The sequence below is a fragment of the Gorilla gorilla genome, chromosome 19, assembly GCF_029281585.2.
Source record: "Gorilla gorilla gorilla isolate KB3781 chromosome 19, NHGRI_mGorGor1-v2.1_pri, whole genome shotgun sequence".
Taxonomy (NCBI): Eukaryota; Metazoa; Chordata; class Mammalia; order Primates; family Hominidae; genus Gorilla; species Gorilla gorilla.
The window spans coordinates 111860255-111876583 of NC_073243.2; the positions used below are offsets into that span (position 1 = coordinate 111860255).

General features: G+C 62.5%; 1 protein-coding gene and 1 long non-coding RNA gene across 3 annotated transcripts in view; one reads left to right on the plus strand and one right to left on the minus strand.

The window, feature by feature from the left end:
* SLC9A3 (solute carrier family 9 member A3) overlaps positions 1-13807 on the plus strand; it is a 53890-nt gene extending 40083 nt beyond the window's left edge. Inside the window, exons 6-17 of one of the 2 annotated variants that reach the window (XM_031003175.3) lie at positions 665-885; positions 1447-1649; positions 2039-2128; positions 2570-2640; positions 4228-4357; positions 6746-6858; positions 7518-7647; positions 7813-7989; positions 8099-8171; positions 8528-8635; positions 9112-9361; positions 10185-13039. In XM_031003175.3, coding sequence (XP_030859035.2) covers positions 665-885; positions 1447-1649; positions 2039-2128; positions 2570-2640; positions 4228-4357; positions 6746-6858; positions 7518-7647; positions 7813-7989; positions 8099-8171; positions 8528-8635; positions 9112-9361; positions 10185-10188 — 1570 coding nt within the window. In that variant the 3' untranslated portion in view covers positions 10189-13039. Of the gene's footprint in view, positions 1-664; positions 886-1446; positions 1650-2038; positions 2129-2569; positions 2641-4227; positions 4358-6745; positions 6859-7517; positions 7648-7812; positions 7990-8098; positions 8172-8527; positions 8636-9111; positions 9362-10184 lie in introns of both variants that reach the window. The other variant, XM_055367780.2, reaches the window with a different exon arrangement.
* LOC115931217 (uncharacterized) lies at positions 3306-7524 on the minus strand. Its single transcript, XR_008673303.2, has 2 exons — positions 6725-7524; positions 3306-6387 (listed from the first exon to the last, which is right to left on the minus strand). It is a non-coding gene; the product is annotated as an uncharacterized lncRNA (long non-coding RNA).
* Positions 13808-16329: the final 2522 nt, after the last annotated feature.

The following is a 16329-nucleotide window of genomic DNA, read 5'->3' on the forward strand; positions in this document are numbered from 1 at the left end:
GAGCCAGCCAGGGGGACCCCAACCCGAGCTTCTCCACACCCTCCTGGGCCCGGCGGGGCGAGCCAGCCAGGGGGACCCCAACTCGGAGGGAGGTGCCAGCCACATGGACACCGGGGGTGTGTGTGGCAGAAGCCCTGGGCTCTGCATCACCAAGTTCCCCGTGAACCCCCATGAGGGGAAGTACAGGAAATGGAGGGCCTCCCCTGCCCTCTATCCTAGCGCGGGACCTTCAGAGCAATGTCCCGTCGCCTTGCCCGCTCTGCTGGCGCTCCCAGGCTGGGTGGGAATTCAGTGTGGGGCGAAGAATTTATTTAAATTTTAAAATAAGGAATTGGCGTTTCCACTGAATTCTCTGTGGGCCGACAGCAGTGCCCACCCTGAGACAGGTCAGGTGGGGAGGGACTTTGGAACCCTTTGTTGCCCTCCCTGCTGGCAGGCAGCCCCGGTGCCCATTATCTGCATGACGGTGATGCCGCCTGTGGCCCCCGCAGGGCTGTGGGCAGGAACCCTGGTGGCCCAGCCTGGCTCGGGAGGGAGAGGCCCCCGTAACCACACAGCTGTGACTCTGGGCCTACAGGCGCCAGGCCGTGGGGGGCTGGGCGGACACGGGGGCCTCGGGCGCCAGGCCAGGTGGCTGTGTCCTGAGGCGCGTCTGTCCCTGCAGCATCACCTTCTGTGGCATCTGCTGTCAGAAGTACGTGAAGGCCAACATCTCGGAGCAGTCGGCCACCACCGTGCGCTACACCATGAAGATGCTGGCCAGCAGCGCCGAGACCATCATCTTCATGTTCCTGGGTATCTCGGCCGTGAACCCGTTCATCTGGACCTGGAACACGGCCTTCGTGCTCCTGACGCTGGTCTTCATCTCCGTGTACCGGGCCATCGGTGAGGCGGGGCCAGGTTGCGGCCGTGGGACCACCGATGGGCCAGCACCGTCTCTGGGAAGGTGCAGGCTTTCTACTGGGCCCAGGGAGATGGAGGTGCAGCCCCGTGCAAGGCAGAGGAGAGGACCTGAGGGTGGCAGCCTCGGGGCTGGGGTGGAAGGCTCTGGAACCCCAAGGGAAACCACTTGGTTTCCCACTGACTCCACGGGATGTGCCTCAAGACAGGGTCAGTGGCACGGGAGATGGAACGGGAGGCAAGACAGCCCCGCCCCCGCCCAGCCCCATCCCCCAGCACCCGTGTGTGTGATGCACGGAGCGTGGGGGGGAGACGCCAGGCCGCGTGTGGCTCCGGGTGGATGGTGACGAGGGACGTGGCGTGGGGACGCCGTATCTAGGGTGCCGCTGTTCTTCGTCAGCACACGCTTGGCCGCCAAGACGCTGTCCCGGAGGGGCTGGGGTCCCGCGGCTGGGAGGGCGGCCGGGGAGCTGAGTGCCCGCCCCGGGGCTGGGGTCCTGCGGCTGGGAGGGCGGCCGGGGAGCTGAGTGCCCGCCCCATCCGCAGGTGTGGTCCTGCAGACCTGGCTTCTGAACCGCTACCGCATGGTGCAGCTGGAGCCCATTGACCAGGTGGTCCTGTCCTACGGGGGCCTGCGCGGGGCCGTGGCCTTTGCCCTGGTGGTGCTTCTGGACGGAGACAAGGTCAAGGAGAAGAACCTGTTCGTCAGCACCACCATCATCGTAGTGTTCTTCACCGTCATCTTCCAGGTGAGGCCCGGCCCAGCCAGCCCCAGGGTCTCGGCCCCGCCTGCGAGGGGAGCCCGGGCCCGCACTTCAGGACAAGCATTTCCAGGCTCCAGACCCTAATTGGGTTTCATAATTTTAGTAACTAGGAGCCGTTTTGTAGGTTTTCACGTGGCCCCACTGGGGAGGAAGCGTAATTGTCCTAAAAATGTTCTTCCCGGGCCTTCGCTGGTGGATGAGGCCCCGGGTGCTGCTTCCTCCTCTGCAAAGCAGGGGCGCGGGTTGCTGGGTGCCCGGAGAGCAGGGAGGGCGTCTGTGGGCCCCGGGGCAGGTGGCTCTGTGTGGTGCACCCGGCCGGGCCAGCGGGATATGGGGGCTGCCTGGCACCAGGGTCACGAGACCCTGTCCTCCAGGGCCTGACCATCAAGCCCCTGGTGCAGTGGCTGAAGGTGAAGAGGAGTGAGCACCGGGAACCTCGGCTCAACGAGAAGCTGCACGGCCGCGTAAGTGCAGGGCTGAGGGGGCGGTGGGGGGCACCGCGTGTTCCTCGGGGCTGGGCCGGGAGGGGAGAGGAGGCCGCCATACGTGCGGGGCTGGGGGGGGGCGGTGGGGGGCACCGCGTGTTCCTCGGGGCTGGGCCGGGAGGGGAGAGGAGGCCGCCATACGTGCGGGGCTGGGGGTGGGGCGGTGAGGGGGGCACCACGTGTTCCTCGGGGCTGGGCCAGGAGGGGAGAGGAGGCTGCGTACGTCTGGGGCTTGTGGGGTGGCGGGGGGCACCGTGTGTTCCTCGGGGCTGGGCCAGGAGGGGAGAGGAGGCTGCGTCCAGGCCGGGGGCGTGGTGAGGGGGGCTGGTGGGTTCCTCGGGGCTGGGCCAGGAGTGGAGGGGCACCTCATGTTCCCTGGTTGGCCGCCCCGAGACGCTCATGTCTTTCTTCCCTTGAAAGGCTTTCGACCACATCCTCTCGGCCATCGAGGACATATCTGGACAGATCGGGCACAATTATCTCAGAGACAAGTAAGTGGCTGGGACGGCCCCGGCTGTGTCGCACAGCCCGGCTTCCGGAAACATCCTCCACTCGGAAGAGCCAGAAGCCACATGCGTAACTGTTTGAGTCCAGGCTTGGTCAGGGCTCCGGTGCCCCATGAGGCCAGGTGCCAGGTGTGCCCCGAGACATGCAGGTGCTGCGGAAAGGAGTTGGGGCCACCGAGTGAGGGGACAGGAGCTGAATTCTCTGTGCTCCTTCCAGGGAATAGAGATGCCCTCTCATGTGGCCCAGTTAATTCCAAATTGTTATGTAGGAATTGAAAATAAGGCAAATAGATTATTTTCTCCACATCATAAACAGGGTTAGTATCAGTCAACATTTAAAATGATTTTGTCTGGCAGGGCTCAAGCCTGTAATCCCAGCACTTTGGGAGACTGAGGCGGGCAGGTCACTTGAGGTCAGGAGTTTGAGACCAGCCTAGCCAACATGGTGAAACCCCGTCTCTACTAAAAATACAAACATTAGCCAAGGGTGGTGGTGTGGGCCTGTAATCCCAGCTACTCAGGAGGCTAAGGCACAAGAATCGCTTGAACCCGGGAGGTGGAGGCTGCGGTGAGCCGAGATTGCGCCATTACATTCCAGCCTGGTGACAGAGCGAGACTTCGTCCCAAAATAAAAAAAAAGAGTTTATCCATTAAGGTGAAATCACCTATGTTTTATTATAAAAAACATGTGACACTTATAATAAACGCAGTAAGGAGCACATACAATTTGCCCTGGGTTCCCATTTTCTGAGCGATCTGTGTTTGCTTGGGGTGGAGGCACCGGGAGGTGTGGCCACGTGGCTTCATAAAGCTCAGCTGCGGTTCTCCGTGGCCATAGTGACTCTGCTCCAGGTACCCAGTCCCCGACTCCTTGGCCTCCCAGGGGCCATCCCGGGGGTCTCGGAAGGCACGGCCTCAGTTAGCTTTGACTTCTTGGTGTGGCTGAAACTCAGCCTGTACAGGAGAGCTGCCATTGCTGCCACGGGGCCTGCCCAGGTGTGAGCACACAAGCTCACCCGGGCCCACCCTGTGCCCTGGAGGGCGGCTCTGTCGGCTGCACCCATGTCCAAGAGTGACAGGCATCACCTCCTTGTGCCCCAGAGTTTCCTCTAAAAGTCCGGCCAGGCCACCGTCCCTTCTGATCCGGATAACCAGTGAATACTCTAATTCCCTTAGGCTAAAAAAACCTCACTCTGGTCAGCTTGGCTCCCACAAGTCTAAGGGCTCAGGGTGTCTGTCCGCCCCTGCCCTTCCTCCTGTGCAGCTGAAAGTGCCCCCCACGTGGCCGAAGCCCCCTTGCCCGACCAGGCCTGACACCCACCGTGTCCTGAGCCACCCTCTGGAGGAGGCGGCATGCAGTTTCATATGCGTCTAACGGCCTCCATCCAACAGGACAGGCGGAAGAACGGCGGACGGCCTGGGCGCGTGGCAGGGGCTGCTTCCCTCATTTTAAACGCGCCTACAGGGTCACTATAGCAAACAAAATTCAGGAGAGAAGGGGCCGGGCCACGCGTCCGGCGGGCTCTAGGGCGCCTGTCACCTGAGGCTCACACCCGAGGTCTGTCCCTACAGGTGGTCCCACTTCGACAGGAAGTTCCTCAGCAGGGTCCTCATGAGGCGGTCGGCCCAGAAGTCTCGAGACCGGATCCTGAATGTCTTCCACGAGCTGAACCTGAAGGATGCCATCAGCTACGTGGCTGAGGTAGCAGAGCCGCTTGCTCTGCCGGGTCGGGGCTGCAGTAGGCTCGGGCACTGGCTGTGGGTGCCATGGGGGCAGTGAGGAGAGGCCCCTGCACCCGCGTCCCAAGGCCAGGCCCTCCCCAGCAGTTCATGGGAGGCTGATGGGCCTTCTGATGCCCTGGGAATCCCAGGGGCTCTCGTGGGGTAAACTGAGTCACAGTCCTGGTGACTGCGGTGCTGGTGGGGGGTGAACGCTGAGGTCAGGTCCTAGGACCCCGAGCTCCCTTGCTTTCCCCAGAGATGGGAGCGGACGGTAAGCAGGTAGGCTGTTACGGGACCTGGTCCCAGTACAGCCCGGCCTGCCCCAGCACACGCAGGTGCCCACAGGTGCACACGCACGGGCAGAGGGGCAGCAGCAGGGCCGTCTCCCGCCGTGGGCCGGCCATGCCTCTGAGGCTGCTGCAGCATCTCCCAGTCCACTGTGAGCAGGCCTCTCAGCATCTGCAGAGCCCCTGACTGCTCCAGAGACCAGAGGCCAGGTGCCCCACCCAGCCCCGAGGCCACTGCCGCCCCTGGCTCCCACACCTGCCCACTATGGCAGGTGGGCCTCAGCCTCCCCGGCCTGCCCTGACCTCCCCAGGGGCGCCCTGGCTTCAAGAAGTGTGCAAGGCGGGGCCTGGGGGCACAGCTGCAGGGATTCTGCAGCTCCTCCCTAAGGACAGAGCCCTCCCTAGCGAGCTTTGGTGCCCTCATCCAGCAGCCGGTCAGGGTGGGTGCTCTCGCCGGAGAGAAAGACCTGTCCTGCCAAACCCTGCAGACCCTCACACAGAGGGCCAGTGGGGGCCTGGAAACTCCATTCATTCAGACAGAATGATTCTGCCTCCACTGACATGCATTCACCCCAGATGTGCCACCCGTGACTGGGGCCACGCCGAGTGGCAAGGCACCTCCTGGCAGAGGGCACGGGGGCCTGGGGCTGTCAGGAGGGCCAGCCAGTGCAGATCAGGAAGGAGGGCTCCTGGACCAGGCTCCACACAAACCCCCAAACCACAGGCCCGGCAAGCGAGAGAAAGCTCAGATACTCTGGCCCTAGGAGGCCTGGAGCCTGGCTGGAGGGTGGGAAGGGGCAGTGGGGGCTCTAGCCTCTGGCGGGCTCCCCTCACCCCCACATAGGTGACAAGGTTAGCGGGCGGGCCTTGAGCCTCTCCCCCAACCACACCAGCCACCATCCTTGACCCACGACCCATGACCACAACCCTGGGCTCAGCTGCATGTGGGGAGCCTGTGGCCTCCTCCCGGTCACTCAGTAGCGGGGGTCTCCACACCTGGGGTGGCATCTGCCTGCCCGGTGTCCCTCCTGGCTCTCACACAGGGCAGCTGCTTTCTCTCCCTGCGCCCCCCACCCCACAGCGGGGCTCGGCAGGGGCAGGGGAAGTGGTGTGGGGAGCAGCCCCTCCAAAGACCCCACGTGCCCGGGTGCTCCACAGCCCTCGCCTGTGCCTGCCCAGAGTGGCGGTTAGCACCGTGGCTCCCCTGACCCTCACGTCTGTCTTCGTGGGGTGGCAGGAGAGGGACAAAGGTCATACAGAAGATGCTGGATTTAGAAGCAAAAGAGCAGGCAGAGGGCCCTCAGAACCAATGACCCTCAAAGCCCCCCCGAGTGGGCAGTGAACTGGGGGCCGCATCTTCAGTGGGAACAGCGGCACCCACCCGATCCCGGGGGCTTTCCTGGAAGCATCCTGCACACTGAAGGCGGCGCGGGTGCCCACCTGGCGAGGTCTGAGTGCAGTGAGCTGACGTTCCCTCCACACCCGTGCCCCTGCCGGCCCTGGGGACACTGACTCCAGCCATAAGCCCACTCTGCCCTGTGCTCCTGCACAACCTCATGCTCTCCAGGCCCTGCCATCAGGCGGGTGGGGTCTGAGGACACATAGGCGGCCCCACTTCCATCCTCTGGCACTCAGCTGTGTGGCTTCTGTGCCCCATTGGGCTCTGCTCCGTTCTCTACCTGATTCAGTTCTGGACATGAGGCCAATGGAGTTTTAGGGTCTCCTGCAGGGACAGAGACCACTTCAATGATTCTGCAGTATCAACACTTTCCCCAGACACATCCCAAGTCCCAGGCAGCTTTACCCCTTCACACTCAGACCACTGTGTCCTCCCACAAGCATTACCTCTGCCCAGTTCAGGCAGCAGCCTGGCTGTGGCCTCAGACGGACAGGGGCTCAAAATCTGATCTCCTGGTTTTGGCATCTCCACCCCTCCCTCTGCAGCTGTGAGGCGTGAACCCGGGGCTCAGGTCTCAAGGCCTTCCCTGGGCCCCGAGCTGTGGGCGCTTCCCCCCCAGGGCACACAATGGCAGCAGCTAGGGCAGAAGCTAGCCACTGACCGGGCTGCTTCCTGACCACAGGGAGAGCGCCGCGGGTCCCTGGCCTTCATCCGCTCCCCCAGCACCGACAACGTGGTCAACGTGGACTTCACGCCACGATCGTCCACCGTGGAGGCCTCTGTCTCCTACCTCCTGTACGTGGCCATGGTCATGCAGCTTCCCCGGGGAAGGGCCCAGCCTCAGGAGCTGAGAGTCACAGACAGGGCTGTGGTGGCTCCTGGCCTGGGGGTGGCATGGAAGAAGGGAGAGGTGCAGAAAGAGGGGGTGGGTGTCTCCTCCCACAAGCCCTCCTGTATTAGGCCGTGGCCAGACTCCCTTAGTGCTGGATGGAAGGTGAAAGGGAGGGGCAGCAGCGGACTGGGGGCCAGGCCTGACGTGTTTGCCGCTAGCCCAGAGCAGCCTGTCCTGGTCCCCATGCCACCCTTACTGCTCCTCTGGCCCTGGGCTCCACAGCTCACAGCCAGTTCTCACAGGAGGTCCACTCTGCCAGATGTGCAGATGCTGGGGTCCCCGAGTCTTACAGCCAGGGCTTTGGAGAGGGACCAGTAAGGAAAGGGACCCACTTCAGACAGGAGGCCGGGAAGGCCTCGTGGGGAGTCAGCCTAAGCCCCGAGGGGAGAAGGGGCTGGCCAGGTGGCAGATGTCCCCGTGCCCCAGCCGGGTGCCCGCCGTGGGAAGGCGAGGGGCACGCAGGAGGCAGCCAGGGCCAGATGCCCGCCGTGGGAAGGCGAGGGGCGCGCAAGAGACCCCGCCCTGAGGGAGCCTGTGTGGCTCAGCGCTGGTCCCCACGCAGGAGAGAAAACGTCAGCGCTGTCTGCCTAGACATGCAGTCTCTGGAGCAGCGACGGCGGAGCATCCGGGACGCAGAGGACATGGTCACGCACCACACGCTCCAGCAGTACCTGTACAAGCCGCGGCAGGAGGTGAGCACCGCGGGCTGGGGGATGGAGGACCCCGCAGGGACCCCCGTGGGGCGGCTTCCTCGTCCCCTCCTGGGACCACGGGGGATCCGTGCTCAGCTCCTGCGGCAGGAGGGCGAGGGTGTCCGGCACTGGGCACAGCTGTGACCTCCGTGCCTGATCCCGCAGTACAAGCATCTGTACAGCCGACACGAGCTCACGCCCACGGAGGATGAGAAACAGGACCGGGAAATCTTCCACAGGACCATGCGGAAGCGCCTGGAGTCCTTCAAGTCGACCAAGCTGGGGCTCAACCAGAACAAGAAGGCAGCCAAGCTGTACAAGCGGGAGCGTGCCCAGAAGCGGGTAAGGCTGGGTCACCAGGAGGCTTGGCGGGGCTGGGGCCTGGAGCGGGGGCAGTCAGGGCTGGGTGTGGCTGTGTCGGGGTGTGAGCAGCTTTACATTTGCTCCGCAGAGAAACAGCAGCATCCCCAATGGGAAGCTGCCCATGGAGAGCCCTGTGCAGAATTTCACCATCAAGGAGAAAGGTGCGCTGAGGGCCCTGCAGGAACGCTGGGACTGGGAGCCACCACCTCCCAGCCCCAGCCCTCCCGTCTTGGGAACCTCCCCTCTCAGGACCTTCCCCTCTGGGGACCCTCCAGCCACCCAGGCAGGGGAGGCATGGTCAGGGCCCCAGCTGCAGACCCACCCAGGATGGGGTTCCAGGGACACTGCCCTCTAAGTGGGGTCCCTCCTCGCCCTCCTCCAGCCCTGCGGTTTAGCCCTCCTCTCTGTGGGTCCCGACCGCCTGCACCTCTGTGCACAGAGCTGATGGACACGCTGACTGGGCTGTGAGGACAGCCCCCCAGTGACCCCAGTCCTCACCCCAACCTGTCTTCCCCAGACTTGGAACTCTCAGACACCGAGGAGCCCCCCAACTATGATGAGATGAGTGGGGGAATCGAGTTCCTGGCCAGTGTCACCAAGGACACAGCGTCCGACTCCCCTGCAGGTGGGGACGGGGCACAGGCGTCGTGACTAAGGGAGGGGTGGCTCCTGCTGCCCCAGGAGGGAGCTCGGTCACTGGACCAGGGGCGCTGGGACCTGGGGGGGTGGGGTCTCCTGTGGGTTCTCAAGGGTCCTGCTTGGCACCCACTGAGTGCCCCCTCAGCCAACTCGGAGGCTGCTGTCCGGGGAGACGTGGGCCGGGCAGGGAGCAGGCGGGGTATGTCTTGAGGGAAGGTAGACGTTACCTGTGCTGCCTGTGGCGTGTGGGGTCATGGATGTGGGGGAAGGGCCCGCAACCTGAAAGGCACGTGACCCTAACCTTTCCGGTGACCCTATTCCAGGTGACCCTAACCTTCCCGGTGACCCTATTCCAGGCGACCCTAACTTTCCAGGGCACCCAGCAGGTGACGGCCCCGGCGAGGTCTCCCCTGCCGCCGTGGGGCTCTCCGGAGGCTGACTAGCCGCTGCCCTCTCTCCTAGGAATTGACAACCCTGTGTTTTCTCCGGACGAGGCCCTGGACCGCAGCCTCCTGGCCAGGCTGCCGCCCTGGCTGTCTCCCGGGGAGACGGTGGTCCCCTCGCAGAGGGCCCGCACGCAGATTCCCTACTCTCCCGGCACCTTCCGCCGCCTGATGCCCTTCCGCCTCAGCAGCAAGTCCGTGGACTCCTTCCTGCAGGCAGACGGCCCCGAGGAGCGGCCCCCCGCCGCCCTCCCCGAGTCCACACACATGTAACGCTCCCGGGCCTCCCGCCGCCTAACCCCTCTCTCCGCAGCTCCTCTCCCTCCAGGTCTCCGCCTCGCGCGCTCTGTCTCTCCTCCCTGGACCTGAACCTGGCTCGCTCTCTCTCCAGCAGCCCCTCTTCCTCCTCTAGCGCCCTGCTGGCCGCACCTCCCTCAGGAGCCCGGACAGAGATACTCTGGCGTCTCTGCTGCTCCCACGGAGCTGAGGGCACCAGGGCCGCCTGAGATTTCCTTTAGGTGGCTCCGAAAGCTAGTCCGCGAGTCCAAGTCCTGCGCTCCCAGGGAGCTGAGAGCAGGGCTGGGGGAAGCCAGACAGACGCCCCAGGTCCCCGACCCTCTCACAGGGATACAGGGAGGGCCGGCCCCGCAGACCCGGACTCTGCCTCCAGCTCAGAGCAGGGAGAGGGGCGGGCCGTGGGGTCTGGGCTTTCTGAGCTCCCTCTGGGGGCCTGGGAGGCACCCGGGGGACGCCAGGGCGGTTTGAGATGGAGGAAGCAGGTCCCCTCGGGGACCTTGACCTCCCGCGCTGCAGGGCCTGGGGCGGGACCTTCCTGCGCGGAGGAGGCCGCTGTCCCGGGACCCCCGGCGGGGGACGTGGCAGGGCCGGGCTGGGGCTTCGCTGTTGCTGCTTCCGCCTCTGCCCCGCGAACCCGGGTCCTGGGAGGAGGCCCCAGCGGACGCCGAGCCTGGGGTGCGCCGCGGGAGGGGAGGCGAGAGCCGCCGGGCTCGGGGACAGCTGAGCCCCCCGGGGACGCCCCTCCCGCCCCAGCGCCCGGGCTCCGCGCGCCGCTCACGCCCTCCTCTCCCGCAGGTGACACCGGCTCCGACACGCCGCTAACCGGACGCTCGTCCCCGCGCCACGGTCCGCCCACCGCCGCCGCCGCTGCCGCCGCTGTCCCAGAGAAACCCCAGATCCCCGCGCGGCTACAGCGACCGCGAGCCCCGAGCCCCGCCTCACCCACGCCAGCGCCTGCGCAGAACTCCGAGAGTGCCGCGCCTGCGCCCGCAGAGCCGCCCGAGGGCGAGCCGGGGGCGGGGCCTGCACCGGGGGCGGGGCCGGAGCGCCGGGGACTACCGAGTGCGCACGCGCGTTCGGCGGCGGCGCGCCGCGTGCATAGCCGGCGCTCGTTCCAGCGGCCTCGCGCGCGCCGCCGCCCCGCGCTGCTGAAGCTGGCGTCGCTTCCGCCCTCGTGCCACGCACCGCCGCACGCGCTGGAGCAGGAGGAGACGCCGCTGTGACGCCGCCGGCGGGAAGGGTCCGCGCGCCTTGGCTGGCCGCTGGCGCCCTTTCCCACCGCTGCCGGGAAACCGAGGCTCGCCCCAAACGGATTTGCGTGAAACCAGCCCAAGGTTCCGGGCCCCCCATCCCGAGCCCCGCGCCCGGGGACTGACTCGGGGACCGACTCAGGGCCCGACCTGCAGCGGCTGCAGGCCCAGCGCCCGCAAGCGGCCCGGGCCGAGCGCCGTTTCCAGGCCCTCGCCATGTCCTTTGGACTGCAGGTAAAGTGGCAGGAACGTCTTCCGTCTGCTCAGCGTTTGGGGATTTAGACTCCTAAAGCCAGTACCTGCCCCGTTTCCCCCCCCAGGTTCCGTCCTGCCCGCGCCCGGTCTCAGGTTGGCGGCCCCGGACACGGCCCGTCCCCACAGACGAGGTCTCCGGCCTGAGTTGTCGCACCTGGCGCGGAGGTCGCCCGGTGTGCCCTGGCTGGGTGAGAGGTGGCCTGGTGGGCGGAGCTTGCCAAGAATCACGGCCAGTCCTTAAGTGGATGGTGGGGCCCAGCAGCTGCTCTGTCCCCCTTAACAAACCAGGGGGCATGGAGGGGCCCAGGGCACCGCCCCTCCTACCAGGCTCAGGCCCTTCAAGGAGAACCTGCTGAGACCCCTGGGCCTGTCCTAGACCCCGGACCCCTGACCCTTCCCACTCCTTCCAGCGTCCCAGGGTGAGGCCTTGGACAGAGCTCCTGGTCCTCTGCAGGGAGACCATCCAGCCCAAGCTCTGGGAGGCACAGTCCATTGAGTGGGCAGAGGCCGCGGGTGCTGAGCCGGGGAGGGTGCTCGGAGTCCATCCATCCCTCAGACGGCAAGTCCCACAGAATCCAACCCACCTGAAACCTGCCGGCATGGTGGAGGTGGACACTCCTAGGGGCTTTTCTAAAGCTAGACTCGCAGCTCCTTGCTCAGGAAAATTAAACTATTCACGTTTCAGATCAAGTGTTGACAGTCACCAGTCAGGAGTTCTTAAAAGAGTTTTATGTTGACTGAATATCGCACATTGAGTCCCCATTGAGTCCCTGGTGGGAAAAGTCCACAATTTCCCATTGATAGCTTTTTACTGTTGTGAAAAAGGGAAGCGTCAGCCACACAAAAGCCTCCATGACCGCTGCTTTGGAGAAGCTCTCGACCCTAACTGCAGTCACTGTTACTTGGATCAGATCAAGCGCAATGACTTTTTGGGATTCAGTGGTCATTCTCCACACTTCGTAGCCATTTCAACCAACTCTGAGCACAAAATGCAGCCATCCTCTATGCAGCAAGCACTGCCCAGTCAGTGACCCTACTGGACAGATCCAAGGCCAGCCCTGGTTCCCTGCTGCAGCCACCGTCCTGACGTTCATCGGAGCAGGCCGGGGCCTGGCCTTCCCGGCACAAGTGGCTGTTCTGACAGGCCCCCAGTTTGTCCCATCTGAACTGCTGGGAGGTTTCTGGGTGGCCAGAGGAGCAAAGCTGCCTTCCAAGTGCCTGTCTGTGCCTGGGAGAACAGAGCAGGAGCGTCGTGCGGCCCACAGTGCAGCGCATGGCGATTCCAGGCGCTGAACAACTCCCCTGGACCCTTGGGCCTGCATCTGACTCCCGGCTGCAGAGTCAGAAGCTGAGTCCAGGCAACTGCTTGGCCACTCCCGATCGCTCCTCCCTGGACACCCGGTTACCAAAGTCAGCAAAGAAGATGCGGTAATCGCCGCCTGATCTCCACATGGTGAACACAACACTCTCACCAACATCTCCTTGACTGGTCAGTCTTCAGCACCGGGGGTGGGCAGGCAGGTGTTCTGTGTTTACGAGAATTGCACAGGCTAAACACAAACATGGAACCAGAGTTCCAGTGAGAACACCTCACTCACAGCAGCCCAGGCTGCTCCCTACCAGGTGATGGAGCGCGCCCGGGCTGTGGGTGCCGGGGGCTGAGTGCTAGGGACTCGTCATGAGTGGGGATCCCCACGTTCCTGTCACTGCTGTCAAACAGAAGGTAAACAGTCTTATGAATGTATTTCCTTAGGAAAACTTGTAAAAACTTTTATTAGGATATCTATTTAATACTGAACTTTGGCCTACTTTGTGATAGACTATAAACAAATTGAGGAAATCACTATTTCTCACTTCTGTATTTTCTCAAAAATAATTTTGTTACAGAGTTCAATATACTGTGTACCATTGATCTGCTATTGTGAAAGCAAAGAATTTCATCAAAATATTTTAAATTATGAGTGAAAATTGTGTATGTTAATTTTGCAGCTATAATATTAATCAAACTTTGTGTAATTCTAATCACAAAATGACGTGCCTTAAGTGCCCCTCCAGCTGTGGGTTGGCAGTGTCCAGACAGGGAGGGCCCATCACCGAAATCCTGAACGATTACTAGACCAATTCTATTAAAAACATTTCAAGGCATTTTGGGTGCAAACTTTGTTTATAAAAGAGAAATCATCCACCTATGAGAATTTAAGGAGACGTCTCCTGCAGGCAGACACCGCTTTGCCCAAAAATTAGCACTGACACATGCGTGTGTGCGCGTTGTGTGCATGTGTGCGTGCATGTGCTGCTGCTGCCCTTCCTAGCTGGTGTGAGAAAGCCACTGGACACAGCTGTGGCGCAACCCCTGGATCTGAGCACAGCCCCTCCGGTGCAGACAGATGGGGTCATAGCCCCCTGGGGAGGCCTGTCATTGCAGGCACCCCTGAGGAGGATGTGACCAGTGACCGTGGGTCCCAGCGGTGACCCTCACACAGAATCAGAGCCAAACAACAGTGAGGGCTGCACACTCACCACCATTCGCCCTGGGCACTCATTCCAGAAGTAACAAGAATTCCCTCTCAGTGGGAAAATAAACGCATTTTTCATTCTTATAAGGGACACTCTAATGACTGTGAACACTACGAATTTTAATTCATATGCATTTACTGAGCACTTACTGTATGCCAGGTGCACTCAAGGCCTGCTGCTAAGTGGGAAGCTGGGTTCAGAGGCACATGGAACAGCTCGCCCGCTGGATGCCCTGGGAAGAGCACCCTCTTCTGAGCCCCTGATGCTTGTTAAGAGCTGCTTCTACTTCTCAGTTACTTCTCAAGTTTTGATTCTTTCAAGAAGTCACATTTGTGAATTTTTCACATCTTGTGAGGATGAAATAAAAGCAAAATGTCAACTCTGCCATCTCAAAAACGTCTTGAGAGCAAACAAAGCGTGTCCTCAGGCTGAAGTACCTGTGGCCCATGGGCAGCCATAGGAGGCCCTCACAAGAATAGAAGGCCCTGCTGACACCCCCGCCTCTCCCACCTGCACTGCACGGGGCCCACGGGCCAGCCTTGTGAGGTCCTCACAGGGACAGAAGGGCCCGCTGACACCCCCACCTCTCCCACCTGCACTGCACGGGGCCCATGGCCAGCCTTGTGAGGTCCTCACAGGAACAGAAGGGCCCGCTGACACCTGCACCTCTCCCACCTTCACTGCATGGGGCCCACGGGCCAGCCTTGTGAGGTCCTCACAGGGACAGAAGGGCCCGCTGACACCCCCCCCCTCGCCCATCTGCGAGTCCCTGGGGCTCTGAGACAGGGATGGAGGGAACGAGGCGCTGTATACACAGGCGAGAGGAGGAATGAAGGTCAATGCCTTTCACTCACTCAACCGAATCAATACTTTTCTGTAAATTAAGAGAGCACAGGGGTCTGCCCCTCTGAGCACCAAGACCCAGGACTCCCTGCTCATCCTGGGTAATTCCCCCCTTCCTTTGAGACGGAGTCTCGCTCCGTCGCCCAGGCTGGAGTGCAGTGGTGAAATCTCGGCTCACTGCAACCTCTGCTTCCGGGGTTCAAGCAATTCTGCCTCAGCCTCCCAAGTAGCTGGAATTACAGGCATGCACCACCACACCTGGCTAATTTTTGTATTTTTAGTAGAGATGGGGTTTCACCATGTTGGCCAGGCTGGTCTCAAACTCCTGATCTCAAATGATCCACCCACCTTGGCCTCCCAAAGTGCTGGGATTACAGGCGTGAGCCACTGCGCCCGGCCTCCGGGGTAATGCCTTGATTAGCTTTGGAAAAAAATTAAAGATTAACGTGCAAAATGATGCTACCATTGAAGGCAGATGCTGTAGAGAGATGGGTACATTTTAGAAAAGAGAATTTAAAGGATTCTCTATCAGGAAAAGCGTGATTCACGGGTCTTGAAGTGTACTCCAAGTAAATATTCACTTTCATATTTACTTTTACCAAAATTTACACTCCTGCCATTGCTCGTCTACCAGCTATGGCTGACTTGGCTGGCAACACCCGGTGCCAGAGGTCTGCTCACCTGGGGGTGGGGACAGGGCTTGCTGGGTGCAGCTGGTGTCTCATCTCTCAAAGGACCCAAGGAGTAACTCTGGGGATGTCAAACAGGAGGGGACCAGGAGGGCGCCCTCCAGGCTGAGGGGATGTCAGATACGAGGGGACCAGGAGGGCGCCCTCCAGGCTGAGGGGATGTCAGACACGAGGGGACCAGGAGGGCGCCCTCCAGGCTGAGGGGATGTCAGACAGGAGGGGACCAGGAGGGTGCCATCCAGGCTGAGGGGATGTCAGACAGGAGGGGACCAGGAGGGCGCCATCCAGGCTGAGGGGATGTCACACAGGAGGGGACCAGGAGGGCGCCCTCCAGGCTGAGGGGATGTCAGACACGAGGGGACCAGGAGAGCGCCCTCCAGGCTGAGGGGATGTCACACAGGAGGGGACCAGGAGGGTGCCATCCAGGCTGAGGGGATGTCAGACAGGAGGGGACCAGGAGGGCGCCCTCCAGGCTGACGGGATGTCAGACAGGAGGGGACCAGGAGGGCGCCATCCAGGCTGAGGGGATGTCACACAGGAGGGGACCAGGAGGGCGCCATCCAGGCTGAGGGGATGTCAGACAGGAGGGGACCAGGAGGGCGCCCTCCAGGCTGAGGGGATGTCAGACAGGAGGGGACCAGGAGGGCGCCATCCAGGCTGAGGGGATGTCACACAGGAGGGGACCAGGAGGGCGCCATCCAGGCTGAGGGGATGTCAGACAGGAGGGGACCAGGAGGGCGCCCTCCAGGCTGAGGGGATGTCAGGAGGGGACCAGGAGGGCGCCATCCAGGCTGAGGGGATGTCACACAGGAGGGGACCAGGAGAGCGCCATCCAGGCTGAGGGGATGTCACACAGGAGGGGACCAGGAGGGCGCCCTCCAGGCTGAGGGGATGTCACACAGGAGGGCGCCCTCCAGGCTGAGGGGATGTCAGACAGGAGGGGACCAGGAGGGCACCATCCAGGCTGAGGGGATGTCACACAGGAGGGGACCATCCAGGCTGAGGGGATGTCAGACAGGAGGGGACCAGGAGGGCGCCCTCCAGACTGAGGGGATGTCAGACAGGAGGGGACCAGGAGGGCGCCATCCAGGCTGAGGGGATGTCACACAGGAGGGGACCATCCAGGCTGAGGGGATGTCAGACAGGAGGGGACCAGGAGGGCGCCCTCCAGACTGAGGGGATGTCAGACAGGAGGGGACCAGGAGGGCGCCATCCAGGCTGAGGGGATGTCACACAGGAGGGGACCATCCAGGCTGAGGGGATGTCAGACACGAGGGGACCAGGAGGGCGCCCTCCAGGCTGAGGGGAGACTTTTACTCTGTGATTGACAACAGTTCCTGGGCAATCCTAGATCAGTAGTCAGAAAACCTTAACTGGAAAAGAGAA